The sequence below is a fragment of the Gossypium hirsutum genome, chromosome A06 (genome assembly GCF_007990345.1).
Source record: "Gossypium hirsutum isolate 1008001.06 chromosome A06, Gossypium_hirsutum_v2.1, whole genome shotgun sequence".
NCBI lineage: Eukaryota > Viridiplantae > Streptophyta > Magnoliopsida > Malvales > Malvaceae > Gossypium > Gossypium hirsutum.
In genome coordinates this window covers 23,687,028-23,714,415 of record NC_053429.1, presented here as the reverse complement: position 1 = coordinate 23,714,415, position 27,388 = coordinate 23,687,028, and the positions used below count along the sequence as shown (strand labels likewise).

At 34.8% G+C, this 27,388-nt stretch overlaps 2 protein-coding genes and 1 long non-coding RNA gene across 6 annotated transcripts; 1 reads left to right on the top strand and 2 right to left on the bottom strand.

Moving 5' to 3' along the window:
- Window positions 1–3,578: 3,578 nt before the first annotated feature.
- On the bottom strand, window positions 3,579–4,914 carry LOC121230646 (uncharacterized). The gene is made up of 2 exons (XR_005928687.1): window positions 4,570–4,914; window positions 3,579–4,366 (listed from the first exon to the last, which is right to left on the bottom strand). It is a non-coding gene; the product is annotated as an uncharacterized lncRNA (long non-coding RNA).
- A 3,598-nt stretch (window positions 4,915–8,512) lies between these two features.
- Window positions 8,513–14,584, top strand: LOC107961633 (3beta-hydroxysteroid-dehydrogenase/decarboxylase). 2 transcript variants are annotated; one of them, XM_016897690.2, is made up of 12 exons: window positions 8,513–8,970; window positions 9,058–9,147; window positions 9,222–9,355; window positions 9,448–9,618; window positions 9,705–9,830; window positions 9,998–10,077; window positions 10,526–10,724; window positions 11,160–11,265; window positions 12,090–12,264; window positions 12,608–12,764; window positions 13,228–13,294; window positions 14,162–14,584. In XM_016897690.2, exons 1-12 carry the CDS (start codon window positions 8,739–8,741, stop codon window positions 14,176–14,178), a joined length of 1,554 nt encoding a protein of 517 aa, XP_016753179.1. In that variant the 5' UTR covers window positions 8,513–8,738; the 3' UTR covers window positions 14,179–14,584. The 2 variants fall into 2 exon arrangements, with proteins under 2 accessions (XP_016753179.1, XP_016753178.1); XM_016897689.2 differs by lacking the exon at window positions 14,162–14,584 and adding an exon at window positions 13,509–13,931 and having other exon boundaries at window positions 8,515–8,970.
- A 1,141-nt stretch (window positions 14,585–15,725) lies between these two features.
- LOC107961631 (endoribonuclease Dicer homolog 3a) lies at window positions 15,726–26,946 on the bottom strand. 3 transcript variants are annotated; one of them, XM_016897686.2, is made up of 25 exons: window positions 26,275–26,946; window positions 26,009–26,189; window positions 25,797–25,910; window positions 25,275–25,409; window positions 25,063–25,132; window positions 24,719–24,783; window positions 24,489–24,620; window positions 24,227–24,379; window positions 23,760–23,889; window positions 23,525–23,630; window positions 23,256–23,448; window positions 23,016–23,176; window positions 22,661–22,885; window positions 22,290–22,555; window positions 21,461–21,732; window positions 20,794–21,320; window positions 20,617–20,711; window positions 19,712–19,938; window positions 19,414–19,623; window positions 18,333–18,797; window positions 17,791–18,063; window positions 17,284–17,610; window positions 16,743–16,908; window positions 16,251–16,362; window positions 15,726–16,142 (listed from the first exon to the last, which is right to left on the bottom strand). In XM_016897686.2, exons 1-25 carry the CDS (start codon window positions 26,430–26,432, stop codon window positions 15,932–15,934), a joined length of 4,974 nt encoding a protein of 1,657 aa, XP_016753175.1. In that variant the 5' UTR covers window positions 26,433–26,946; the 3' UTR covers window positions 15,726–15,931. The 3 variants fall into 3 exon arrangements, with proteins under 3 accessions (XP_016753175.1, XP_040971825.1, XP_016753177.1); XM_041115891.1 differs by lacking the exons at window positions 23,525–23,630; window positions 23,760–23,889 and having other exon boundaries at window positions 24,227–24,375; window positions 26,275–26,908; XM_016897688.2 differs by lacking the exons at window positions 15,726–16,142; window positions 16,251–16,362; window positions 16,743–16,908 and having other exon boundaries at window positions 17,982–18,063.
- Window positions 26,947–27,388: the final 442 nt, after the last annotated feature.

Genomic DNA, 27,388 nt, shown 5'->3' with positions numbered 1-27,388 from the left:
CCTTTGTTTTCGTGAAACCATATTTTTCATCATGCATCGCAACGAATGAGTCAGAAACAGCATCCAAATACAAAATAAAGACCAACTGTCCAGAGAGTCCCAAAAATTACAAACTCTAAAATGAAATTAGAATTATAAATAAAAACGTAATTGACTAAGTAAAATAGTTCTCGATCAAGTGGTCATCGCTGAGCCTCTGTCGCACCTACCCGTCTAAGTCTATGGATTACTTGAACAGAACAGACAAACATATATGAGCTTACGTAAACTCAGTGTGTAATCCAACAAAATTAGACATACCATTCATACAGAAATCTCATATATAGTCAGATTTATATTCGGACTTAAGTCTTTTACAGATACAGATAACAGAACAGATCTACGATCAGAAATACAGAATCCTACCCCCATCCTCTACACATCAACTCCGACCATCCCAGCACACCATGTGGGGTTAAAAACACCCACCCATCCTTACACACCATATCGTGCCATTACGACACATGTCAGATAATATGCAGCCAAGTTGCAAGAATATAGGCGATGATCGTCATACAGAACACTTCCTCTACATATACAAATCCCACCCCAGTCAGATACATATAATCAGAATAATCATGCTCACATGCTCATATATAGTTATCAGATATATATATTTACATCAGACTAACCAGTCATGCATAACAGTATCATATTCAAAGTAGAATATCAGGCTAACAGATCACATAGTTTAAGGGTTTGGTTAGCCCTTACCGACCCTACAGTAAACCCACAGTCGATCGGAACGACCCATGTGACCTTAAAGAAAATTTTAGAAATATGGGTCCACACGCCCAGATTGGCCTTGCCCGTGTGGCCTATACGCCCAACTTGGCCTAGCCCATGTGGCCCACACGGCTACATTCACACCACCACACGGTCGTGTCTTATGCACGGTCATGCCCTTGGCAAACACACAGCCGTGTCTGGCAAACTGCCAGGCACACGCCCATATGGCGTCGACAAATTGGTTTTTCGGCTTTTGTCGAAGCTTATTTTTCTACGTTTTGGGAACACATTTGGTGCTTTTTTTTATGCGAAACCACTCCCGAGCCTTCCAAAACCTAAAAACAAAGTACCCCACATCTTTTAGCAACTAATTTACAAGTCTAAAATGATTTACCCAAATACACAAAATCGATTTACCACTAACAAAAATGACCACAACCTTGAATCAAGTCGTTGAAGTGAGATTTTTCGCCTTACAATCTTCTTTTAATCACAGAATTCATCACTTAGCCACCATAGACTAACATTGCTAAACCAAACCAAAAGTTAAAGGGTGTAAAATCACTTACCAGCTAAATAAAGAACCAGGAAACCGCAGAAACGATGATTAAACGCAGGATTCACAATCTGAATCAAAGGAAACAAAAGAAAGTTTACCGAAAGGAGAAAAATGTCAGAAAATGGAAAAGGGGAAAAAATTGACGTTAGAACTTTTGGGGATTTTTGGAGGTGAGAGAAAAGATAACAAATAAAAATAAAATAAAATAAAAAAGATTTAAATCTCTCAATATCCCACTAAATCCACCACTAACCGATAACTACCTACTCACACAGACTTTCAACTCTATCCAAGCTCTCACAGTTAGCCGAAGCAAAAACTATCACTCATGCTCATACAGGGACTTGAACACAAGACCTCTAATACATTAACTCCCTTATCACTTGAACTAGTAGGCTCATTCTGATATGGGTTAACAAACATTAAACAAGGGCAAGGCTTAAATCTAAAATAACAAAATTTGACAAAAGTGGGACTTGAACCTAAAACCTCACACACACACCCAGTACACTTAACCACTGAAACAGATACTCATTTATGTCAAGTATTTACAGAAATAGAAATAAATTATTCAAGGTATTACACATAGTAATCATCTTAATCGCAAATTGTTCAAGTAATGACCTCAATAATTTTTGACCAACTTGGTGTTAAACACTCTTCACCAAGAGCAAATGCCTAGTCTTTAAATTCACACAATTTTGCATAAAACTCATATAAGGACTCATCATTCAACAATCTTATAGTTTTAAACTTTGTTGTCAACATTTGAAGTTGGGATTGCTTGACAGTATTGGTGCCTTCATATGTAGTTTCAATAAGCAGTAGTGCACTTAGAGATACATTTTAACTCTTGAAGGCCCATATCATTAAAGGTTGCATTGATGGATTTTGATTTTGTATTTTCCATCTTGCGTTCTTCAATAGTCCAAGTTATTTTTAGTTTAGGAGTCTTCACTCCGCTTACATCAGTTGTAAAGGGCTCCCAACTAGTTAATATAAAACTCCAAGCTCTGTCATCCATACACTTGTTAAACACCCTTATCATTACCTTGTAGTAGGTGTAGTCAGAACCATAGACATTAGGGTCTTGAGACCGATATTCCTTCCATCTCTTATGTGATTCAACAATAGGCTCTTAACTTAGTTCGTCAAGTGTCTAGCTTTGATACCCATTGAAAGTGCACTTAATTTACCTACCAATTGCAACTTGTGGAAATAATTGGAAGTGTAAAAGTAAATATGGAAACATAAGTTTGTTACATAGTTCAAAAAACTATCCTACGTCTACAGGTCCTAAAGAGTAATCCTTTATGAAACTACAATACATTGATTTAAGTTTAACTAAATCACCAAGTTGCAACCTTACCACTATACATTAACTAGATCACTCTTCCTACTATGATTTTCCCCATGAAAAACTAGTTATAAATTGACCATGGAGAACAATTTGTTTACAAAGAATTTGCACTAAAATAAGTTCTTAACAATGAACAATTAAGTGCTCTCAACCTCTTATCTTAATAAAATAAGTAAGCCTTCCATATATAAGCATTAGTGAACTTCAATCTTCTTAAAGTCGTGCTCGAGTAAGTCTTCAATATGGCATCAAATAACAGAGATCTTTTAGGAATAAACTTCTTTTAGAAATAGGATTTTTTTTAATTAAGCAAATCATATCACACTAAAAGCCTTCAAGAAGTCCTTGCTTGACTTGATTTTCTTCAAAATTCAATTCAAGTAATTGTTACTAATAATCTTCAAAATTATGTAAAAAAAAGTCTATTTTTTTATTAAAAGGATGTCAACAAATATGGCATATTGAACAACAATCCCATTGTAAGACAAATTACAGCTGGTGTTGCACCTGATATGTGCAAATAGATAAGTAAAATTTTCTAAATTTCAAATGCAATCATTTAAACTTGTGTTTGGTAGGCTTAAAAGATTAGAGTATGAGTGGAAGAAAAATAAGTATAATTGCAATTTACCTAAAATTAGACAAAATGAAAGAATACGTAGGCTACATTTAATAAAAATTGAAATGGAAAATCTCGGAAAGAGTTTGCTCCGAATGTAAAGACTTGTTTAGTTTGGTATATTAAAAAACAGACTTTGAATCTGATGTTACAGTTTATAGTCATTTCATACTTATTCATTGCATCGGCTACAAACAACTCAAAAACTAAAAATAGAGATAGAAACATAAATTAATATTTACTAAATTAATCAAAATATAAAAAGACATAAATATTTAAAATAATATTTGTTATTTTGTAAAAATAATGGGTTTTTTTGGTAATCTTACAATTGAATTGTAATCTGAAACTTTTAAATAGCATAGAATATTAATATTATTACTAATAATATTATTTTTTTAGGGTAAATTACACCAACAATCATTCAACTTTGGAGTAGCTGACAAAACAGTCACTCAAGTTTCAATGCAGTCACTCAAATTTCAGAAAATAACAAAACAGTCACCACTAAACCATTTTTCTTTACAAACGTAATGGAGATATCACTTTTTGTTACAGACTTCCATTTTCTATCCCCTCTACCATCCCTTTCCCTCTTCCTTACCATCCCTCCCCCTACTCTGATTCTCTCTGCCTCTGGCCTTTTTCCCACCATATCTCCTCCTACTCTAATTCTTTTCCTCTTACATCACCGTCCCTTTGCCAACCCTCTTCCCCTACTCTGATTCTTTCCCTCTCCCTCATTGTAAGAAAAGAAAAAGACCCAACCATCACATATAGAACATTTGAGTTAAAAAACGTAGGAGACTCGATAAAACCAACTATGATAGATGAAAAATAGTGACAAATAACAAAAAGCTTGTCCCAAGCAGAAATGAACATTGCTAAGAAAAAACACCAGAAACCCAATAAACTAAAACCTAGACGAGGAAGGAAGAAAAGATTCCCTAAAATCCAGAACCTAGCAGCGGCTATATTCTTAGGGAACTCCAACCATGAAGAAACCAACACTCATTATTGGGATTCAAAACCTGGTAACAAATCTCTGATGTAAAGAGACCTGTAAAAAAGAAAAAATGAGAACAGTGGTATTCCCTAAAAAAGGGGACTGGGTACTAGACAATTGAAGACCCATAGCTGATGGACCCAAAAACTACACAAATTGCTAATACTAACAAAGGCTATTCTAAAGCATCTCAAAGGGTTAAAACCCGAGTTGTTGATAATCCTATCCTGCAACATCGTTAGAAAATGATATCACACCTCCATAGGTACTCCACTAGCAGGTCAACTGCACCACTGTTGATTGCCTTGCATTGCTGTAGATTTAATTTCAAGAGGGTTTGACCCAATTTTCCAAGTGATGGCAAGCTTTTGTCAGAGAATAGATTGCAAACCAACATTTTAGGTGATTTCTACTGGTAGGGGAGAGGGAAAGAATTAGAATAGGGGAGGGATGGTGGGGAGAGGGAGAGGGATGGGAGAGAGGGATGGAAAATGGAATTCTGTAAAAGAAAATGGTACCTCTGTTACGTCTGTAACGGTTTAGTGGTGAGTGTTTTGTCATTTTCAAAAGTTGAGTGACTAAATTGAAACATGAGTGACTGTTTTGTCAGCTACCCTAAAGTTAAATGACTATTGGTACAATTTACCCCTTTTTTTTACTGTTAGTATCAAACTATAACTAGCTTACTATATGAGTGAAAAAAAATTGTATAACAAATATCTTTATAAAATTTCATATTAAAAACAAATAAGAGTTTGGTTGAAGTAGTAAAGCGGAGGTTTGAAAACTGTTATAGCTTGTGTTTGAATACCACCATAAATTTATTCTAATTTTTATAGATTTTATGTAAATAAAAAAAACAAAAACACAATTATTATTTTATAAAGATATAATGACTTATTTGGTCTTTCACCTTTATAAAAAAATCATTTTAGCCTTCTATTTAAATTTTCACATCTTTTAGCCATTGTACTTGCATTGCTTGTCAAATCATCCAAAATAGATAAAAAGGTTAAAGTTTGTTAACTTTATTAACGTGGCATACATGTGTATTACCATGTGAATGTCACGTAAGCAATTAATTAATTTTTTAAATTTAAATTTCTAAAAAAATCATTCCAAAATAGATGGAAAAGTTAAAGTTTGTTAACTTTGCTAATGTAGCATCCACCTGACAGTCCATGTGTATGCCCGTTAGCAATTAATTAATTTATTAATATTAAAAATATTTAAAAATTTAAAATTAATATTAAAAATTAACTAATTGATTATGTGACATCCGCATAACAATATACGTATATGTCACGCCCCTAAAATTAACAAACTTTAGTTTTTCCATCCATTTTTTATAAGGTTGTTGCCCTTTTATAAAAGAGAGTTTTTAGCCATTTAGATTAACTACGACAACTTATTATTATTATTATTATTATTATTATTATTATTATTAAAATAGTCACTTTTGTTTATCTCAAGTTACATTTTATTCACTTATATTTGAAATGTTATGTTTTAGTCACTTACGTTATCTTGTTGTAATATTTTAGTCACTGAGCGTTAATTATTGTTAATAGTGTAACGGTAAGCTGAAGTGGTATATTAAATTATCATTTCAAATGAAAATTTTAGGTTAAATTGTACAATTGGTCCCTATATTTTTTTGTTTTGAGCAATTTAATTTTTTCTTTTATGTTCTTTGAACCTTTTTTTTCTTTTCTTTTTTTCCATTCTCTTCTTCTTCTCCCTTTGTTCTCCTCCTTTCTCTATTTCTTTTAACATAGTTTTTCTATATTTTTCATTTGTTAAAACTAGTCCCAATACTTTTATATTTTTGAACAATTTTATTTTTTTCTTTTTATTTCTTTATTTTCCTTTTCTTCTTCCCCTTTATTTTTCTCTCTTATCATATTTTTCAATGTAGAAACATAATCTTTGCCCACCAAATAAACTAAGTCCTTGTTTCTTTCACATGATTCCTAAATTGAATTTCACTCAAAACCAAATATCAATAATTCTTAATCAAATCTCGATTTGAATATAACCTAATTTTGAAACTAAAATTGGATCCAACTAATCAATATAAAAAACAATATCCTTAATCAAATCTAAACATAAATTGAATTCTTTATATTCAAATTTTTTTTTCCATTTCCAAACTTTTACAGAATCATGTAAATTATTCATTTCCTTTTCTTTTATTTTCTAACAAATAAAATTAAGCAAACGATAAAATTGATCCAAACCTTCTTGGATATTCCCAAGTAAGCATGATTGCAAGCCAAACATGAATTAATCGAAGAGAGAAAAGGAGAATGGAACCAAGCTGGTTTGCATAAAGTTGAGGGTAAGTTTCATATGGTGGTCGTTTTAGTCATTGAGAGTGTAGAGCTCGTTTGAAGAATCCGTGAAACAACATAGTTTCAAGAGGGCGAGAATGTTGTAGGTAAGATGGATAAGGTGGTTGTGGGGGTGGTTAGGACGTTAAAGGAACGGGCTTGGAAAACTTTATTGAGGATGAACTGCCATAAGTCATGATTGGCGAGGTTTTCGAGTGAGGCGAGCTTGTGGACTAGGCCATTGAAAGATCCAAATTGGTTTGTTAAAGCGATGATGGACGATGAGGGTTTGTAATTGTAGGGTGAGAATATACGAAGTGTTGGGGACTGACCCTATATGCAACGAAGTAGTAAAAGTAGAAAAGAACAAACACAAATAGTTTACATGGAAAACCCTTAAAGAGGGAAAAACCACGGGAAAATGAGGCTTCAACTTTTCACTAAATGAGTAAACAGACGAGTGTACAATATGAAGAAAATAAACCTAAAAGTACTAAACGTACAATACCCAAAACCTCGAATACAAAGCTTAAAATTTGAAAGAACAAATCGGTAAACAAAACCCTAAATCTTATAAAGTACTTACAAACAGGGTATAAAATACTCTCCGTAATTACCACAAAACTCTCACCCAAACTCATATGCGACTACATCTTGTCGCCCTCAAAGAAAAACCCTTTGTTGATTGGCCTATCAAAATAGGGATATAATAACCCCTTTAAATAGGACACAACTAGAGTCCTAATATGACTATAATATTCCTAGAATAATCAGAGTTTAATTAAAGAATAAATAGTAGAGTTTAACTAGGAGAAGAAAACCCAATTGAATTTGGGAACACGTCACCACGTCGCGACATTGTTTTCCTCTCGTTGGGACGTCGTTTGTCACGTCATCACGACGCCGTCTCGTAAATATGAGGCACACCCTCACGAAGCAAGTGTTATTTTGGTTTCAACGTTCGCCTTTTCTTTTTTCATAAACATAAAACAGTTTTAACAAATGGAAAATATAGAAAAACTACGTTAAAAGAGAGAGAGAGGGAGGGGATGAAAATAGAGGGAGAATGGAAAAAAAAAGAAAAAAAAAAGGAAAGTTAAAAGAATATAAAAGAAAAAAATAGATTACTCAAAACAAAAAAAATATGAGGATCAATTGTATACTTTAACTTAAAATTTTTGTTTGAAATGATAATTTAACGTGCCACGTTAGCTTACCCTTAAACCGTTAATGGCAATTTACAACCCAGTGACTATAATATTCCTAGAATAATCAGAGTTTAATTAAAGAATAAATAGTAGAGTTTAACTAGGAGAAGAAAACCCAATTGAATTTGGGAACACGTCACCACGTCGCGACTTCCTCTCGTTTGGACGTCGTTTGTCACGTCATCAGGACGCCGTCTCGTAAATATGAGGCACACCCTCACGAAGCAAGTGTTATTTTGGTTTCAACGTTCGCCTTTTCTTTTTTCATAAACATAAAATAGTTTTAACAAATGAAAAATATAGAAAAACTACGTTAAAAGAGAGAGAGAGGAAGGGGATGAAAACAGAGGGAGAATGGAAAAAAAAGAAAAAAAAAGGAAAGTTAAAAGAATATAAAAGAAAAAAATAGATTACTCAAAACAAAAAAAATATGAGGATCAATTGTATACTTTAAGTTAAAATTTTTGTTTGAAATGATGATTTAATGTGCCATGTTAGCTTACCCTTAAACCGTTAACGGCAATTTACAACTCAGTGACTAAAATATTATAACATATTAATATAAGTGATTAAAACATAATATTTTAAACATAAATGACTAAAATATAATTTTAAATAACAAAAGTGACTATATTAATAGTTTTCTCATTATTCTTATTATATATTAAAAGGAAAACGGGTAAAATAAAATGAGAAAAGAATCAGCCAGGAAGGGCCTGCTGCCTCGTTCGCTGGCTCACAACTCACAAGTCACAGGTTACACAGTTCACTCTTCTCAAGTTCAGATCGAGATCTCTCAAATTGTCCGACTCTCCAATTCCCCTTATTGTTAGCTCCTCGTCTCCTTCTTTTATATTTCCAGCTGCTGCGACATTTTGGGGCAAAATGTCGGGCGAGGAGAGATGGTGCGTGGTAACGGGCGGCAGAGGATTCGCCGCTCGTCATTTGGTCGAAATGTTAATAAAATACGATATGTTCGCTGTTCGAATTGCCGACTTGCCTTCTAAAATTGACCTCCAATCGCACGAGGAGAATGGACTTCTCGGCCAAGCTTTACGGTCCGGTCGTGCTCAGTACGTCTCCACTGATCTTCGCCATAAAGCTCAAGTACTCAAAGGTCTCTATTACTTCAAAAAACCGCATTATTTTCAGTCGATTTATAAGTAACACTCATTTTGGAACTGTTTTTTAATTGTCTATGTAGCTTTGGAAGGAGTCGAGGTTGTTTTCCATATGGCGGCTCCTAATTCGTCGATTAATAATTATCAGCTTCAACATTCGGTTAATGTTCAAGGTATCTTTTAGTGTTTCGGAATTTATTTCAATTTCTCTTTTTTTTTTATATATATCTTTTACTGCAATCTGCAGGTACTAAAAATGTTATTGAGGCTTGCACTGAACTTAAAGTGAAAAGGCTTATCTATACGAGTTCCCCGAGTGTTGTTTTCGATGGGATTCACGCAATCTTTAATGGGAATGAATCCTTGCCTTATCCAGATAAAGTACTAATTTCAATCAATTTGCTTTTCTTTAAGTAGGATTTGGTATATGTTTTTTAATTGTTTGCAATTGATTCACTATTTCATTTTTTCAGCATAATGATTCATACTCAGCCACAAAGGCGTTGGGAGAGGCATTGGTCGTCAAGTCAAATGGAGTTAACGGGCTTCTAACTTGTTGCATACGTCCTAGCAGTATTTTTGGCCCTGGAGATGGGTTGTTGGTTCCATCTTTGGTTGCGGCAGCCAGAGCAGGGAAATCCAAGGTGGTTATGTGACTTTTTGTCATTATTTTTCATAGTGTATGCCTCTTTGTTGTGTCTTCTTATTTGTTTTTGTTTTAACTGATTAGTTCATAATTGGTGATGGCAACAATGTATATGATTTCACTTATGTTGAGAATGTGGCTCATGCTCATATTTGTGCTGAACGAGCTCTAGCATCTGGAGGAGAAGTTGCAGAAAAAGCTGCAGGGAAGGTACTCTTTTAATTGCCTTCTGCTTTTGTAATCTGTATTTGCTATCAAATGGAAATGAAGTTTAGTGTGCAAGACATAGTTTGCTTTACCTATCTGGAGATTGGTTTTTGTATTCTGTTGCTAAAGTCAATTCCTTGCTTGATAATGGTTATATGATAATTTGGCAGGCATATTTTATAACCAATTTGGAGCCTATCAAGTTTTGGGAGTTTGTTTCTCTAATACTTGAAGGTCTTGGCTATCAGAGGTACTCTTCTTTCTCCATTTTGATTTCTAGATTAGCTTCAACCCTTTTTCTTTTAAGTTAATGCTGATACCATGTTCATGTTATCTCTTTGTAAAAGCAAGTCATAGGTAACTTTCTCAAGATCCAGGTTGATTATTCAGGATTAGCACTTTTTTCTGAGATTGCTAACTTTTGTTGCATCTTTCTTTCCCATTACACCCTTCAAATCATAAAAGTTTCGGATAAGCCGAAAGATTGCATATTAGTATGTTTTACTATGCTATCTTTGTTAATTTTGTTTTATTTTTATTTTGAGGCTGTGCACTAAGGCACTTTTTGCAGATTATGTGTATTCTTAATCTGTTTCTGTTTATCATATTAATTTCCAATTCCATTTCCCTCTGGTGGAAACTTAGGAAATAAAGATAGTTTTGAAACTGCCCATATTCTGAACTGCTGTACTTTTTAGGCCAAAAATAAAGATTCCTGCCATTGTTGTAATGCCAATTGCACATATTGTGGAGTGGACATATCGGCTATTAGGCCCATATGGTATGAAGGTTCCACAGTTGACACCTTCAAGAGTTAGAATTCTGACTTGCAGCAGATCATTTGATTGTTCGAGAGCAAAGGATCAGATTGGCTATACACCAATTGTCTCACTCGAGGTTCTATCATGTTTTGACCTCTCTTGTACTTAATTGCAGCATTTTTTTACCATTAGGTTTAATTACGTTTATGACTTTGAACTGAGAGACTGATGTGTATCTGACAATATAAAATGAAACTACACTAGTTTGCAACTAGGTTTATCATTACTTCTAGACTTCTCAGTTAAGTAATTTCCCCATTGTTGGCTGTTCCATCATGATGGGAGTGACCCGTGTATTTGACCAGCTTCATGCTTCTACTCTAAGTTCAGCATATTGTATCAGATGGAATTGTGGTTTTAAACTGGAAGTATTGGACAACATAGACTTTTGAATGCTTTTTATTGTCTGTAAAGAGAAATCATCTACAGGCTTCTCCTTTGTATGGACAATATTATACAGTAAATTATTACATTGATGGTTTAATTATGATGTGACTTAATAATGTTGCAGGATGGTCTGCGTAAGACAATTGAGTCGTTCTCACACTTGAGAGCTGAATGTCAACCCAAGAAAGGAGGGCCATCTAAAGCTTCAGTTTGTCTTGGACGGGGGAAGGGTACTTTTATTTCTTTCTGCTTCTTTTATGATGCCTGACTGTGCTTATGTAATGTACCGTACACATCCTCACAAGTCAAAAGTTTGGAAGTTATAGTAAATTCAACTTGATTAGGCTTGTTGAGTAATTCTTATACAATTTATTTGAAAGGCTCTAAATATTGATGGAGCAGAAATATCTTTCTTTTTGTTCTTTTTTTTGGGGGGGGTAAGAAAAAGAACATTTCCCGTCATGACATACTCTTTCTCTGCAATACCATGTTGCAGCATTGTTCACATTTCTGTTGGTTGTGTTGTTACGGGTCTCTGTGTTGTTTTTCAGTTCTTCTCTTTCTTCTATTTTGGAGGGTCAAAATTAAAATTGTTTAAGGGTTAGGATTTAAGACTTAGGATGTAATCTTAATATACTTTAAGGTGGTTTTGTTGATATAATTAAATTGAGATTCCTGTTTTATGGAAACCAGGAAGAGAAGCCTTTCGGCTTACTGCTTTGCCGTTTATTCTCTTTCTTTACTAGTTGAATATTTTTGTTTGTTTTCTCACACAAATTCGTTCCACACAAAGGGAAGCTAATCCCATAATCTTGGACTGCCTGTAGAATTTTATGAAATGAAATAGATGGATTTAGTGAGTTGAAGGTTAAAAGGTCGTTGGGCTAGTTGAGAAAGGGCTGTGCAAATCTTGTACTGAAGCTTTAGATGTGGTATTGAACTGGTATTACATTGATAATGATGATAATCCATGTTATAAACTTATAATGGAATTGGTATATTAATTCAATGCATGTGCATGGTCTACATCACCTAACCATCTGTGCTTTTGCAGTTGCTGACACACTACTTTGGAAGAATAAAAGGCAGACATTGACAGTGCTGTTAGTAATGGTTGCAATTTACTACAACTTCATTGCTCCGGGTGCTACCATTCTTACCACAGTTTCAAAGCTTCTCTTGTTGTTACTAATTTTCTTGTTTATCCATGGCAGTTTACCGAATAAAATGTAAGCATACCCTCTCATTTTAAGCTGGCAATATGTCAATCTATTCTTTTCTTACAGTCGCAAGTTCTTAAAAAGGAAATTATTATATTCCAATTTATTCGAATTGCCAAAATTTTGTAATGTCGTTCGCTTGCAAGAGCATCTGATTAGCCTTTTCTAAAAAAAGGAAAGATTACCATAATCTTGGTCTCAATGAAATAAAAATTGTATGCTCTGGAGTCACCCACATAGCTAGATTTTATGTATTCTGGATCTTATTTTTTTATGGCTGGCTAAACAAGAAAATTCCCTAATGCTGAGCACAATAACTGCTGTATGTAAATGATATTTTCTAATGGTGCAGATTGGGATATACAGTAGAGAAAATTCCAGCATCAAATTTCCACTTATCAGAAGAGAAATCACGGGACGTTGTTATGTCAATGGCTTCATCCTGGAACGGTCTTGTTAATGTTTTGAAGTCTCTTTGCAAGGGGAAGGACTGGATACTTTTCCTCAAGGTATTATCATTCTCTTAGTTTGCTTCTTATTTATGTGCTTTCAAATATGTTCTCTAGTACCAGAACCTTTCCTCTTTCTAATCTTGAATACTATAAAATTGCACGTCATGAAAAGCTGTGTACGACAATGCAACATCTGGACTTATCATTTCTGTTGCAAGTTCATACTCTCTTAGATAAATGGTGAATGATCGATTACTAAACCAAGACTGGATCCTCAATTCTTTGCCTTGGAGATCCAAAGTACATACATGATAGGTTCAATCTATTAAACATGAGCTCATGTGCCTAAACCACCAACCCTTTCTATCTCTTCCATTTCTCCGGTAGCCAAATGGCCAGTACTTATGCTTCCATTATTAGACATAGTTTATAAATGTGTCTTGTTTTCATTGTGAAATGGCAACAAAAATTACGGTGGCTGTAATCATTTGACATAGCTTTTTCTCTGGCAATGAAACAGGTGGTTTTTTCTTTACTGCTGCTTAGCTTCATTGGAGCCCTGCCATTTCGGACTATTTTTTTCATAGGTTCTCTCTCTCTCTCTTTCTCTCTCTCGTGGACACACACACACACTGCGATTGTGTCGCCTGTCCTATATAAAATAACCTGAAATTCCTAATGATTATGCTTAGATATTTTATCACTTGAAGTTCTGGACAAAACATTGTCATCAGCATATTTCCTTCGATAAGCTCTTTGTTTTATAATTTTCTCACTGCAACTGAAAACGTATTATTGCAGGACTTCCACTTGCCTTTATAGCTTTCTATGTATATGACAAAAAAGAGCAAGAAATTGATGCTTTCATTCTAGAAACTTTCTCAATGGGATGCAAATTGAAATCTGGTATTGCCAGGAAATTGGTGGCCTCCAAGAAGAAGGAATGATAGTATACTAGAATTGGAATTTGGAGCCCCAATTTTCCTTAAGATGAGAAAAAAGGAGGGGGGGGGGGGAGAGCTCTTTTCGAGGATTTTAAGCATTTGGACCATTGTTACTTGTATTGTAGGCATTTCACTTTGAGACCCCTTCATATCACTTGTATGTATTCCATAGGAATGTTTGATACGTTTTCCTCTTTGGATTGTATACTGAAGTTTGGTTTGGGTTAGTGTACTCTGTGTGTGTTGGTTTGATGAATAAAAAAACAACTAGACTTGGTTATCTTTGTCTTTTATCAAAAGGTGTTTTTGGTTGTGAAATCCAGGAAGGTATTTTTAAGAGGATAGAGTTGCTTGACAGTAGACTCACTCAATAAATTGAAAGAAATCAGAAAAGCCAATTTTGGAGGGAATTCTATTAAGTGGGTTTGCAATGAGAAAATGATATTCGAAAACCACTTCCTTCCAATACTATTTCCGGTTAATGCTATTAATTAATTAATTCATTTGCAGGGAGTTACCAACACTAACCATGATGTCACAGTCAACATCAATCCTATGGTGAATGAATGAGGAAAGACAGGAACATGCACATAGTGACACAACAACAACATCCAATGATGGACATGGTATCCCAAGACCAACCAGAAAAATACCCAAACTTAAGAAATGTTGGACAAATCTTTTTGAAATCACAAAGCAGGATCAAGTTTGTTCTTGGTTACGCAAAAATCAGGTTACAGACTTATGTCTTAACCAACCAATACAGACACAACCTTAAAAGTTAATATTGAATTGGTCCAACAACAGTGGCGGATCTTCATGCTTGACTTTGGGGATCAGTATTTTATTATTTATATGTAGTTTTCTACTATTAAAAAAATTTACATTATTTCATACGAGGAAATATATATGAATAACACTTTTTGAATTGAATTTGAAGCAGATCTCTCGTATATATATATATTGGCTTTTGCAATATATTAAAACTATATAAATCAGTTTCTATACCAAGACAATTTAAAAAATAAAAATAAAACCCAAAGCATATTAGCCAAAAATCATTCTCAGGTTTTTCAATTAGAAAGATGACAAAAAGATAAGAAGTATCTGGTTGAACTTGTATGAGAAGTTAATGTTTTAAAAAATAAATTTAAGTTACCATGTTTATACATGGTGACAAACCAATTATTTTATGAATAATAAATAAATAAATTTAATTTAGTATTTTAATGTATATAACAACAAAGGGGGATATTTTTGAGAATCCAAAGCATTGGAGAATGGTCCACTAAAAGCCTGCAGTCTTCTTTCAAAGAATTGGGACACGGGGCAGCGTGTGATCAAAAGCAATTAAGGATTTTGTTTAGATCATCGGGGACACTAACTTTTACTCGAAAAAGAGCAGTTACTTTGGTTAAGAAAACGAATGGACGTTGATTAAGGTATGAACTTTTTTGAGAATCTTCTTAAGGTATGTGAACTTTGGTTAAGGAAACGAAAGGTATATTACTATTTCGCGAATCTTAGAAAATAAAATTGAACACGTCAACTCAAGCATACATGAAACTTAAATCAACTCGTTACCAATATTACATGATAAAATGCTTTGGTTTAAAAGAAAATGAGGTTAATGAAACTTTTAATGGCTAAAGTTCTCACTTAGACACAATTTTCTTTTTAAGAATCTTCTCAAGGTATATCTCACCTATGGTTGCTTTAAATTATTTTATTAGTATTAAAATTCCTTTCTCAACATGTGGCTCCAGCGACTGAAGTCGCTAAACTATAAGCCTTCTACTGAGAACTGGATGACATAGGACTGCCTGCTGTGCATCTTATGCTCCATAGGGGATCCAAACAAATAAGGTTTTGTTTTCAAAAACACACCCCTAAGTCTATCCCGTTTCCACCTGGCTCCAATCAATACCTAATTTATATATTTTCAAAAGATAAGTATATATTAAATACAAACAATCTTCTATAAATATGAATTAAAGAGGTAATTTGCAGAAAAGACATTCCCTTTGGAAATCTACAACTGAAATATAACAGTAACATTGACAAAAAGATCAAATTCAGAAATAACTGCAGATTTATTAACATGGTTTGTTGGTAGATTATGGACAATATATACATACATGATATATGGTTGATATTTTGTTACGAGCCCTCAGTCATCGCTTACAATTTTAAACCAAGAGTCAAAAGTTAATAATTGGGCAGTGACGATATTGCAGATCACCTTTAATGAACACCATTGATGGTCAACTGCTAGTAGACTTATAAGGTTTCCTCAATGATGAGCTTCCCGCGCTGTTCAAGCTCATAAAGCATAAACAGTGCTGCTGAGTCTGAAGAACTTTTTTTGTCAGCTTTTGCATCTCCAGTGCATTCAATAATGTCGTATCCTGGGACATTCAGGATGATTTTCGACACAAAGCTGATAAACCCTTTTTTCCTCTCAGGACCTTCACCAATTTCCATGGGAGCACTACAAAGGAAAGTAATAGTGAGGCTTCGAAACACTGAAAATGTACTAGCAGATCAAGAAATGAAACTTCAGCAGATGAAGTATTTGCAAGAGATGAAAGAGAGATGCCTTGATTTGTGTTCTGTTGCTTTGATACTAGGCATAGGCCACAGCAGTTTCTTGCAAAGCTCAAAAAGAGTGGTCCTCGGCCCTCCTTTCTTCGTTTTTACCGTTACAATAACTAGAAATCAAAGAGAGGAAAATGTCAAGGACATGTTTGCATAAAGCAGAAAAAAAAAACACAATCTGATTTTAATTCCTAACATGATGGAACCAATAAGATATTCACGTTTAAAGCCAATTTATTTACCATACATGCACCCTACACTAATAAATTGGTATTTTTTAGACAAAGACATCATCTAACTATCCAAAAACAAGGGAACTAGATGAATATACTCATTTACTACAAGAACATAACAAATAAAAAGTTTAACTGTGGATGATATTTTACATGTTTTCCTATTTCTAGTACCAGGCCTTGGTTCGGTATATGGTACCATTGAACTCATTCAGTTGGCTCATTAAACTGCAGTCAATATCCTCCAACAATTTACATACCTGGGGTGGCAGGCGTAGCACTGCATGCTTTCTTTGATTCATCAAGCAACTGAATTTCGGCTCTCCTTTGCATCTTAGGGATTGTTGGTTCTAACGAGTCATCATCCATGGTTTGACTTGAATCCACATAGTCATGTTTCCTTTTCTTCCGGGAGATTCCTCTGTTCTGTTCACAAAGAGTATCAGGACCATTGCAAATGTTAGCTCAAACAATCAGTTTTCAACATGTAGTGATGGATTTATGACTATATGCCTAAATGACTAAAGCCTAAACCGAACATGACTACATATCTAAAGGACCGAGGCCTAAAGGGAATCAAACAAATCAACAAATCCACCTAAAGAAACAAAGACTAGACACACATATGATCACCAATTGTAAGCATAAATGTAGAACCTTAATATTATATTATATGAAATGAAAGAAACTTCTAATTGGTCAAAGGAAGGCAGGGAGTGAAGAATAATTGTGAAGTTAAATGGCTGATGTGACCAGACTCACTCCTTTCTCATGTCCTGACAAACTTTTATGAATGCATACCTCAAGGTCCTTCAACAGACAAGAAGCGGCTTTTCCTTTTGCTACTTTTCTACTTCTATCAAACCCCTCTCCTACCAACAAATCATGATCTAGCTGCAATAGAAGCTCGGCGTGCACCACTTCCCCCTTATTTATACATTTTTCCTTAATAAAATATCCAAGAGAGTCGCATAATTCATTCAGTTCCCGGAATGGAGGCAGCTCAAGCTTATCTGGGGTTACAATTGGAGACAACAATGGTTCAACAATTCTCCAGACTTTTCCAAGATTCAGGTTTGTATCAATCAGAATTGCCCCAACAATACTTTCAACCAGGTCTCCAAGAGCCTGTAGCAAAGAAAGTGGACATTATATGTCGTCAAGATCCCTGAATCCCATGGCCAATAATCGCCTCAATTCAATGAGCCATATGGTATACATGGAAAGTGCATCGAAGACAGTAATGGAATACAATAGAACCATATAAAAGACCTCTAATTATGCACCATAAAAAAAGATTAATAATACCTTGGGACCTTTTATGCTGGGATCTAATCTGGTGGTGTTATCAGATTCAGTGAAGGACTGCACATATTCACTTATTTGGTTTGATAGTAAAGTTGAACAATGTTGAAGATGCTTATGAAGGTCATGGCGCACGGCAACTTGACCAAAATTTTCATTATTAACCGAAGCAGAGCGCAGGTCAGTCAACTCACCCGGATCTATATCAGTGTGATGGTTGTAGAGATACTGGGTGATCAGCAAATCCAACACAGAATCACCAAGAAATTCAAGCCTCTGTAGAAAATTTTCAATAAATAAAAAGGTGAGCTCACATGGGATCTATTGACCTAAGCAGCTGTTTACAGTTGTATTTATATTATTCAGAATTAGTATTAAAACTATTTTATTCCAATTCATGGAGAAAAAGGAACAAAAGATTAACATCAATATCCTATTCACAATGTATGCGCTTTTCCTTCTTGGACTCTAAATCACTTAAACTTTCTGAGAGAAAGAAGGAAAAATAAAGAACTCGAATATATATAGAGAACCTCCATAACTACCTGGTAACAGTAGGACTCATGCACAGATTCATGTGTCAATGCCTCCTGCAAGAAAAACTTGACAGAAAAATTGTAGCCAACTTTTGACTCTATCATGTGGATTTTGTAATTGGGGACATAAGTTCTTAAGGATGCCTGATTAATGACTTCAGCTACCACCGAGGGATCAACTTCGGCATCAATCCCGAGCCACTTCATCACATGAAGGGCAGCAACAAGTCCACCACTTAAGTAGTATGCTGCTATGAGAGCTTCAACACAATCTGATATGGTTTTTGAACAGAACCATCGGTGGCCTCTATCACAGGATTTACCAACCTTAACTTTCGGGTCTTCTGTCTGAAATTTTTTATCTAAAGGAACTTCTAGAGAGTCCACACCACACTTGCAAGGAACAGGGCGAAGCACTCGTTGTCCTGGAGCTACCCAACGACGGGGATCAAAAGCACTGTCCCTAATGTATCCCTGTTATATAAAAAAATAAAACCAAAGTAACAATCAAAAGTTCGTAATACTTGTATATTTGCCAAAACTGGCATAAATAATAAGAAGTTGAGCAGAATGGGCAGCTTCTGTGCCTAAATTATAGACTCCAGTTTTCAATAATGCAAGAATTGGAAAGGACAAAAGAGAAGTCCATGCGTTGCTGCTGCTTCTTATTTAAACCAGCTTATTAAACAACCTGAAAACACTATGTAACTCAATAAAGCAAAAATACCAAAGTTGCCTGCTTTTGAGCACAAAGGATCACAATATATTATTATAAATCCTTCAATATAGTACAAACATTAAATAATTTTACGAAGCAACAAGTGTCATGTTCTCTGTTAAGCTAGAACAATAATATTCCACTAGCAAACATATCATTCGTAGCCAGAAACCATCTCTTTTAAAATTATACAATTAGAGGAGGCAGATTATACAGGAGATACACAGAGATATTGGTGCACAATGAACAAAAAGAATGATTATATCCTATTAACAAGCATAAACAGTTGCCTCAAAGAATATATATCCATCAAAAATGGATCTCAGCGACTCAGCCTACGCAAGGATTCTAGCCAATATAAGGAAATATCACCTGTATTTTGTGGTCAGTTCCCAACTTATGCAGGGTTGAATTACAAACTGCCAACGAACGCCTGGCAGATAATTGTCCCTCGTGTTTGTTGGGATATCTAAGAAAGAGGTGGCAGCTAACAGCATACTTCAGAACTGAATCCCCAAGCAATTCCAGCCTTTCCATTGAAAAACTTTCACAGCATCTAAGTGTTGTTAGTGCTTCCAGGATCTATTAGTTTAAAAAGATATCAAATTATTGTTAAAGTAATGAATTGTTTCAGAAACAGACGAGTTTAGAGGAGATTTAGAGAACAAACCATTGAGCTTGGAATATCAATGTTGCTAGAACAAAAGTTTATCTCTTCTCTGAGTTGGTTGGCCAACATTAAGGACTCTAGCCGATGCATCAATGATGGCAGTAAGTACAATGATTTTAGAACACTCACTGGGACATCAAGGACAAGTAAAAGCTCGGGGGGCATGTGGACATGAAACCGAGGCTTTTCATTAACCACGCCAGCTTGTGATGCCTTAGCTGATACACCTGCTCAGAAATTGGAAAAATATTTAGAAGTCACATGGACATAAGGTACATAGTGTTATTTCAGGTTTAAGACTTTATTTAAGTTGCTAGAAATTGAAAATCAAAACCACATTAAGTGGTAATCAAGAACTTCTACTTTTGTTGGATTGGAGGTAGAACAATGGGTGAAAGCACCTGAGAGGTCCCTCAATTATAGGGACCTCATCAAATTAGTTCCTTTACTATTAAATGGATCAATTTAGTCCTACTATTAAAATAAATCAAATAAGCCCAAATTTTAACATATGTAACAATTTCTGTTTAAAAAATGACATGATTTTCTTTTTTCATTCGCAGTTTTACTCCAAACAAAATAATTCTTTTGAAGAACCGTAAAGCTTTAAAAATGTTAACTCTGTTAAATAGTAAATGACAAATGACAATTTTTTAAACAGTAAATGTTAACACTGTTAAAATTTGGGCTTATTTGATTCATTTTAATAGTAGGACTAAATTGATCCATTTAATAGTAAAGGAACTAATTTGACGAGGTCCCTATAATTGAGGGACCTGTAAGATACTTTCACCTAGAAAAATGTCTTGGGAATAACGAACTGGATAAAATGATCACAGAACTACAAGATGGGGGCATTGCATCTACATAATCCCTAATTGTAATTAGCTAAAACATTTACAAACCTTCATCATTAAAATTCACAAGCAAATTGTGCGGGTTATGGCTCTGCTTTAACAGCATCAAAGGCTGTCCTGGATGTTTCAGCACAATATTGTACCTGATCAAAGCCAACGTTGTAATTTGAACCACTTTGTGATGCAGAAATACATAAAAACTAGCTGGAAATTCCTATCACTTACTTTTTGTAGAAGTATTCATAGAAGTTAGCAAACTCTGATGAGACCGTATCAACAGTTTCAGCGAAAGAACTTTCAGCAGTTTTATCACTCACAGCTTCAATGATGCAGTAGATTCTTCCAGTGTGAATAGCCAATACTACAGTATTTCTAAGACTATTAGCATCAACTGAACTGTTAGCAAAGCGGATTATATTGGTTTCTTTGCAGTCTGTCACAGGTGAACCAGTACTGTTCAATGATGGATTGCTTCCACCATCATCAGATTGCTCAGTGCCTAACAAAGAATTTTTATTTAAAAATTCCGCAGCTAATGTGCAAGCTGTTATCCCTGGCCAGTGTATTCTCAATTCATCAGTTGAATTATCCTCGAGGGGCAAAAGCAAATACATGCGGGATGGACTCCACAATGAGCTTGATTTATCCCGAAGTAGAAATTCTCTTGGTGCTCCAGATGATTTAGATCCAACAAATAACTTACCAAACAAGCCATTAAAGAAAAATTCCTGAAAGCGCTTCGCTTTCATCATCTATAGTGAAGAAAATAAAAACAAAACAAAGAGAAGAGAAGAGAAGAGAAGAGCATGAGATTGAGATTGAGATTGAAATTGAAATTAAGGACTTCATGTAGGAAAAAAGAACAATTATACAACATTAGGTTTATTTATACCTGTTCTGCATTCAAATGCACTTGCCCACAGGAAGAAACACTAGCCTTAACCATCTTACCAATCAAGAAAAGATCCATTTCAGTATTCCCCACATCATCCGCAAGCTTTGATTCAATTAGAAGAACAAATCCAGAATAAACCACAGTAATGATATTGCATTTGAAGTCAAATTTATAGGCAAAGAAAACAGCATCATCAGATTTTTCTCCCCAGCTTCCACATAATGCCTGTATGCAAGTTGTTCCATGAAGCTCCTTCCGTTTTGTAGTTCCTTTGTACCACAAAAAAAGAAAGAAGGAAAAACAGAAATATGAAACCATTTTTTATTTTCTGCAAGACTAAAAAATGCAAACAATGATGCTAGATAGAAAGACAAGCAAAGACATAACTAATATCCCAAACAAAAATTCACACCCCAAAAATGCTGGCCAAATTCTGTGCCAGTAATGCAAGTAACATAGCATCACTATGTCCATAAAGCAAAACCAAATCTTCGTGCTCGCTGCTAGCCATAACTTGAGAAGCACATGCTAGGAAATTAAAATGTAGTCTATTGTTAATATTTTCATTTTTTTTATTGCTACCACGAACCTGAATGGTAATGATGCAAGTAGCAAGGCACACTATTTTGCAGATGATGACCAGGAGCACAAGAAAGAAAGTACTATACATTTAGTAAATAATACGGTTCAAGTTTGAACTCAGGTCAACAATACTTATCAAAAACCACGAAGAGGGATGTTGTAAAATCTTCTAACACACTCACACCAGAGTTGCAAAATCAATCATTAAACAAGAATTTCATACTTAGAAAGATTATGCATATACCTGCACCTGCACCTGAATCTTTTCCTTTAGAAACACAAGCATTTTCTGAAGGCTCTTCAATGGATGGAGTGAGATGATCATCCAAGGCACCCATTTGATGAAGCTGCTTACATGCTTCTAAGCATACAAGCTGCTTTGCTAAATGAGAATTCCTAGATGGTGGACCAACTATTGTTTGAACGGCTGCATTAACAGGTAATGTTAATTTACACTTATATAATCCTTCAGAAGACGTGAACTGGAAATTTGGCTTTGGTGTGTAATACCTACATTGAACAGAGGACAAAATGTGCATTAATATGTCATCAACAAACTCCCACACATAGTGAAATTGAAGATGAAACAACAGAATATAACAAGAAACAGCATACTTATCACCGGGGAGCTTCCCACAATATTTATGGATGAGGCTAACAGCAGAATCTGCAGTAACTGAAGCTCCAGTAGCATCCACAATAAAAACATTTGTTTCTTCAAATGTATGATCTTTAAGAAGGCATGGATCAGAATCGGGATCTCTTTTAATTGCCAAATTTGTCATTGAATACTCACTTCTGATTATATCATATAGTTGATTTCTTTGTTTCATATTTCCCCTGTCAACACATCAGTTAGACCCTATGCCATTATATCATAAATAGAGGCACCCATGACGAAATATCTTCAGACAGACAAAAGTACTACAGGCAAACAACAAATGCATGCTACAGAAGAACACAGTTCTACCTCTCAAGCATCATAATGAATTCAGAATTGTTCTGCCTAGCTCTTCCTCGAGATTGTACATAACTCCGGACTGTCTTTGGCAGGTCGAAACGTATCACATAACAGCAATTTGGTACATGAATTCCCTCCTCAACCACATCAGTAGTAAACAATAGATTCACCTACATGAAGCTTTTAATCATTGACTATAAAATATCCAAATTTCAGCGCTTATAAGCTATTACATAGAAGATGAGATACCTTCCCAGATCGAAATGACTCCAAGGTTTCCTTTTGTATTTTTGGTGCCAGGGAATCAACAGATGTATTACTTCCAGTCATATATGAAACCATGAAATGTGATAAACAGCTTACTTTTTTTGCAAATCTTTCAATTACTTTAGCAGTAATAATTCTTTCAACAAAAATCAGGCACAATACTTGTCTAGTTTCTCTGCAACAACAGAAATAAGACTTAAGTCAACACTGTCAGTATATTCCAAACACTAACCACTGAAGTTTCCTATTACCCAAATGATTGGAACAGTTGAAGTAGTTCATGCAGTTTTGGAGAAATATAGCCAAGATCTACTGCCTTTAAATAGTCAAATCCAGAATTCAGAAAATTTTTATCACCTGAAGAGGTGAGAAGCGAACAATATTAGTGACAGACAAATGTATCTTTAGATATGTAAACTTAAACATCTAGAAAACACGGTTTAAACCAGATAAAAGAACTACAATAAAAGGTACATCACATCATACCGAGGGGAAGAGACTCCCCAATTCTACATTGGACTTCCTCAAGGAAATTGTTATACTGCAACACACTTTCTCTATATGCTTTAGATTCCTCTGTGGTGTCAAGGATGTTCTCTAGACAAATGTTAACAGCCTATGAAAGAAGTAGCATAAAGCACATCACATCAGGAGCAAACAGGAAGGCATAGCAGAAAGAAACAACATAAAGCCCAGCGAAACCTTATTTTTTATTTAAACTATGGTGATTGTATAAAGTACAGGGTTTTTGTCAAACTTTACTCAGTTAATTGGTTTTTAATGTAACTATTAGAGTTAAATTAGATAACAAATGCATCCAAGTAAATAATAGAAATCAAAAGATGTGGATGTTATAAGAGTAGCTTGAATTTTATATGGCATGTAAAAACGAGATGAACACACTTTTCCTCTTAAAGATCATTACTCTAATTGAAATTTACATCACATCATACCTCATAAGCACATATGAGACCAAGATTATCAAGGCAATGCAGAACCTTAGCATGGTCATTTGATAATCGCTTCCGTAGATTCTTAAGTTTATCATCCATGTCTTTATGAGAAGTTTGCAGTGAGCTTTGCAAATTTGACAATGACGCATCTGTCTGCCCAGAATAAAATAAAATAAAATAAAAGGCCTTCAACAACTCTATATGAAAAGAGTAAATTACACATTCCCACACATATGAATCACTCATGAAAGTCCGTGGATACCTTTAACCAAGAGGCTTCTACCTTTGCTTTCAAATCCAAGCTAGAAAATTGTGCTGGATCAAAAAATCTACAACTTTCTTTAGCAGAAGGAACACACGCTTCCATCTCTGTCCTGTCTTCAATAGTGTATATCTGCAGCAGCACATATTCAAGATATTGTTCATATCAACATATGGTTTTTCCAGCAAATCAATCATATAGGTAACCAGAAAAACTAAATAAAAAGATACCAAGGAATCCAAAACACATTCAAGTTCTGACATTTGACCATCGCAATTATTGCTGGACAACACACCTACAGAAAGTTGAGTCAAAAGCATAAGAACTACTGTATATATGCAACAAAATATGCTTGTGGGGCAAAAAAAGGTGAAGTATTTCTGCAACACCAAGGAGCTTCAAGATCATTTTCTTTAAAAAACTGATCCTTAATGGTTAAAACAACCATACTTTTAGATCTCTTCTGTAATAGGAACAAAGCTTGAGCAAAATGGGGATATAAACAACTAGATAAACCTTATGAATAGGAAACACTTAAATATCATATGAAAAAATAATAATACAAATACCTTACCTTTGCTAACTACAGGTGATGCTGTCATTCCAAAAATCTTTGGCTTGTTATTAGATTTGTGATAAAATTCCTACACCAAAATATAGAACACAACAACATTTCATTTTTAATCAGAAAAAAGGACCACATAATTTAAATAGCCATCAAAATTCTTAGTGTCAAAAAACAAAAAGTCATCAAGATTCTTGCAAAAAGATTTCAGGATTACTGACCTTCATTATTTTGGCATATGGATGGTTGCCAGTAGCACGATGGCACTCGTCTATTATCATTAAGGACACCATATCCAGACTCAAGAATGCCTTCCTTAAGGCATCCAATAGAATTTGGGGTGTCATAACCAGAACCTACAAGATCAATGATAAAGATATACATATCAAGATCAATGATAAAGATATACATATCAGTAACAAGTTGATCTAAAGGGCCTAGAAGCAGAAGAAAAAAAGTATGTCCCATGCTTTGCTACCCATTTACAAAGTATAGTGCCTTCAAAGAATATCAATGAATAATGCCTACAAGGTGCCCTTCAAAGATAAGTAAACACCAAATGCCAACTTTACTAGAAGTGCATTGAAAAACATTAGTACGAATTACGAAAAATTAAGGCAGAGGATTCTCAAAGTGAGAGTACTAGAACCAAATGGAATTTTTAAGCCAACTCAACATTTATAAGAGTCAGTGCATTAGCTTAAAAAGTAGCCTTATCAAAGCTAGATAATAAGCAAACTTACATCATGCTCCTTTGTTTCTTTCTCCCAACAATCCAAGGTCCATTCATCAACCCCCTTAGCTCCATAATACTGTTCAACTTCCAAACCAGTATGATCTTTTATATATTCAAATTGCTGCAAATACAAATATATGTATATACACACAATGTCAATGTTTAACTACAATTACCTCACCAGGAGGAATTCAAACTTTCGAGTATCAAAAAGCAAACCTGATTGACTAGATGAACAGTGGGAGCCAAGAAAATAATCAATTTTTTACTTTCAGTAGACTCGATAGCTTGACCAAAATCCTTTATGAGCATCACAGCTATCATTGTCTTCCCTACACCTGTATCCAACACTGCTATTATGTTTCTTCTCTTTGCCACCTCATATACCTGCAATTGATACCTGCAAAACACAAAAATAAAATCAAAAACTCAGAACGACACAAATAACAACCACACTCAAAAACGAAAAAGAGAAAAGGGCAAACCCTCTGGGGTTAAAGTCCTTAGGTTTTGAAGATGAAGAAGGGTCTTCTTCCTTAGCAGTTTCATTGTCGCCTAGAACCATCCAATCAGGTGGGTCTGAGTTCGCCTCACTGAAACTCCGTTTTAGAGGCTCACCCTGTTCCTCCTTTGGAGAATGCATGTAGATTGTGAGATTGTAATAAGAGTAGAAAGACTAAACCTTTACCGAATGGGACTGATAAGTATTAAAAAAAAAGAGAGTGAAAACACAAAATATGTGAAACCCTAACGTACGAATAGTTTGGTTAAGATAACCGGAGAAAATTAGGGTGTTGAATGGGACTTCAGCAAAGACATGGATTATATAAAAATTAAAATGTACTGTTCGGGGAATTTTCTAATTAACTCATTTTGGCTATTTTTATGGAGAAAAAGGAAGAACCCTGCCCCCAACACCGAACGGTTTACAATGAAAGCTCGGGACGCAATTAACTAGCCAACTACCAGAAGCTATAAGAACACTGAGTCGCTAAAGGCACTTAATGTATGATACAAGTATAAAATGAAATTTTGGGGATGGGGTTTTGTTAGATTTTACTTAAACTCGTTGAAACTCGAAAACAGTAGCAGTGCTGAGTCTGCAGAGAGAAACAGGTTGAAACTATCAGATGATTTGGACCCAAGCTGTTTTGGTTAACGCGCGTTAGGGGGAGTGTGCAATGACAGCCCAATGATGATTTGGACCCAAGCGGTTTGGTTAACGAGCGTTATGGGGAATGTGCAATGACAGTCCAATGTTTATCGGACACGCAATGCAAACCTCCCTCTTTTATTGGACATGTAATGCGCGTTAAGGGGGTCTGGCTTATGAGCGCAAACGATAACAGTTCGACAGTTGACGTAGTTCATACTTGTGTTATGTTGCATATTGTGATTTTGCAACATTTTTTAACATATTCTTTTTTTTAATAAATTATTCTTATTCAATAATTAAGTTATATACTCGAAGTGATAATTTGAGGGAGTTGAGGCTACACTTAAGTAAAGTGTGGTCTCGCTTCTTGGAGTGAGCCCTTCTCCCGCGATTACTTATGTGGTAAGCTTAAAAATTTGGAAATATTAATGAGTAAATATCTA